The sequence below is a fragment of the Oncorhynchus mykiss genome, chromosome 2, assembly GCF_057628025.1.
Source record: "Oncorhynchus mykiss isolate SJ-2025 chromosome 2, ASM5762802v1, whole genome shotgun sequence".
In the NCBI taxonomy this organism is placed as follows: domain Eukaryota; kingdom Metazoa; phylum Chordata; class Actinopteri; order Salmoniformes; family Salmonidae; genus Oncorhynchus; species Oncorhynchus mykiss.
This window is the reverse complement of record NC_143023.1, coordinates 95,413,867-95,416,366: the sequence shown is the minus strand read 5'-3', so window position 1 is coordinate 95,416,366 and position 2,500 is coordinate 95,413,867. Positions and strand designations below refer to the sequence as shown.

The 2,500-nt window shown below is 46.1% G+C and overlaps 1 protein-coding gene across 2 annotated transcripts in view; it reads right to left on the bottom strand.

Annotated features, from left to right (window-relative positions):
* The window catches only part of LOC110502465 (filamin-C), a 46,929-nt gene that overhangs the window by 13,602 nt on the left and 30,827 nt on the right, over positions 1-2,500 (bottom strand). For both annotated transcript variants that reach the window (XM_036960029.2, XM_036960028.2), the window contains 3 exons: positions 1,028-1,124; positions 640-780; positions 265-393 (listed from right to left, as the gene is read on the bottom strand). In XM_036960029.2, the coding sequence (XP_036815924.2) occupies positions 265-393; positions 640-780; positions 1,028-1,124 (367 nt within the window). The remainder of the gene's footprint in view (positions 1-264; positions 394-639; positions 781-1,027; positions 1,125-2,500) is intronic.

Below are 2,500 nucleotides of genomic sequence, written 5' to 3'. Positions count from 1 at the left end.
AAGAGAGACAGAGAGAGACAGAGAGAAAGGGAGAGAGGGGTTAGCTTCTGTTCAGCCTGAATTCTACATTCGCCTCTAACAATTCAAACCTATTTCTCAGCCATAAAAAATATTTTTAGAGTTGAAGTAAACCGGTTTTCTTTTCAGAAAATGTAACCTTTTTAGAGGGGTTTTACTGAACTGTCTACACCAAATATAAACGGCAAATAAGTTCTGCTATTATTGTGAATATCATCTTCGTAGAACGGTAAGAAAATGTAGTACCTTCTCCAGCGTTCTTGGTGACGACGGTAAAGGTGGCGGGTTTGTTGACGGTGCCATGACACAACCCAGGCCCATACGCTGTCACCAGGCCACTGTTTATAGCATCGACGTAGAACTGGAGGGGACTTCCTGTAGGGGAGAGTTCATGGAGGGATGGGCCATGAGAAAATATTTCATCAATGTTTATTTCAAATTCATATATGTAAATATGCCTGTTGATACACCTGAGGTAAAAAAAAATATATATATACAGTATATATATATATATAAAAATAAGAAAGTCTCTTAATTCAGCATAACTGCATGCATTGAGCCCTGGTTTAGTTTGAAGAAAGGCTACGACAAGGTGTTTTCTCCTCTGGTTATGAGTCGTACCTGGGATGTGGTTTCCTTCATACTTGATGTCCATCTCATGCAGACCCTTCTCAGTAGGGTTGAACTTGACTGTGATGGTCCCATCCTTGTTGTCTGTGATATGGGGACGGGCCGTCTTACCGGAGGGCATACGCACCTCACCTGGGAAAGATACAAATTATATTTCATGAGTGTGTGTGTGTGTGTGTGTCTCTCTGTGTGTGTGTGTCTCTGTGTGTGTGTGTGTGTGTGCGTGCGTGCGTGTGTGTGTGTTTGCGTGCGTGCGTGTGTGTGTGTGTGTGTGCGTGTGCGTGCGTGCGTGCGTGCGTGTGTGTGTGTTTGCGTGCGTGTGTGTGTGTGTGTGTGTGTGTTTGCTATTGATTGTCAGTACAGAATAAAGTCCATGTACCTGTGATCGGTCCCTGCTGAGCGGAGAACGGGATGACCAGGTTAAGAGGTCTGAACTGATCCATACCGTCGCTAGGGACAACAGGCTCCTTGGTGGCCTATTTGGGGGGGGGGGGGGGGGGGTGGAGAGAAATACAGTCAGCATACTGAATCTACTGTAAGTAGTTACTGTATTTCTAGCTGTAGCTGCAGACATTCAACTATTTTACAGTAAATGGGAAATGATTTGATTCATTATTGTCCGGTATTTAATTCTGTTATCTACTGTTGTATTGATTATTCATGATGTATGAGCAGGGAGACAACTGTCAGAGGAATTCCCCTGAGAGGGGAAACCTGAGATAACCATGTATTTTAGTACCACGTTAACTCCACGTTAACATCACGTTTAATGTTTGGCTAAGTCTCTTTCACCTGTTAGTCTATAATTAGTCCGTTGTAACTGACTAATGATGATCCGTTTACTTCTTAAACAGACCTTTGACCCGTTGAAGTGCCGATGTCATACTTGGCTAAGGTCACTGCCTTATTTGGAGTTTCCAACTAGATTTAGTGAGGTTGACAGAACAGTTGTCTGCTGATAAGGGCCTCTTCTCCGAGGAGGTCAGTTACAACATTTCCTCTGCTGGACGGGTCTCCTTGTTGCAACTTGTATTAAACTCATTTGACCTTTATTTAACCAGGCAAGTCAGTTAAGAACAAATTCCTATTTTCAATGACGGCCTAGGAACAGTGGGTTAACTGGCCTAGGAACAGTGGGTTAACTGGCCTAGGAACAGTGGGTTAACTGGCCTAGGAACAGTGGGTTAACTGGCCTAGGAACAGTGGGTTAACTGGCCTAGGAACAGTGGGTTAACTGGCCTAGGAACAGTGGGTTAACTGGCCTAGGAACAGTGGGTTAACTGGCCTAGGAACAGTGGGTTAACTGGCCTAGGAACAGTGGGTTAACTGGCCTAGGAACAGTGGGTTAACTGGCCTAGGAACAGTGGGTTAACTGGCCTAGGAACAGTGGGTTAACTGGCCTAGGAACAGTGGGTTAACTGGCCTAGGAACAGTGGGTTAACTGGTCTAGGAACAGTGGGTTAACTGGCCTAGGAACAGTGGGTTAACTGGCCTAGGAACAGTGGGTTAACTGGCCTAGGAACAGTGGGTTAACTGGTCTAGGAACAGTGGGTTAACTGGCCTAGGAACAGTGGGTTAACTGGTCTAGGAACAGTGGGTTAACTGGCCTAGGAACAGTGGGTTAACTGGCCTAGGAACAGTGGGTTAACTGGCCTAGGAACAGTGGGTTAACTGGCCTAGGAACAGTGGGTTAACTGGCCTAGGAACAGTGGGTTAACTGCCTTGTTCAGGGGCAGAACAAGGCAGTTAACCTTGCAACCTTCCGGTTACTAGTCCAACGCTCTAACCACTAGGCTACCCTGCCGCCCCGCTCTCTAACCACTAGGCTACCCTGCTGCCCCGCTCTCTAACC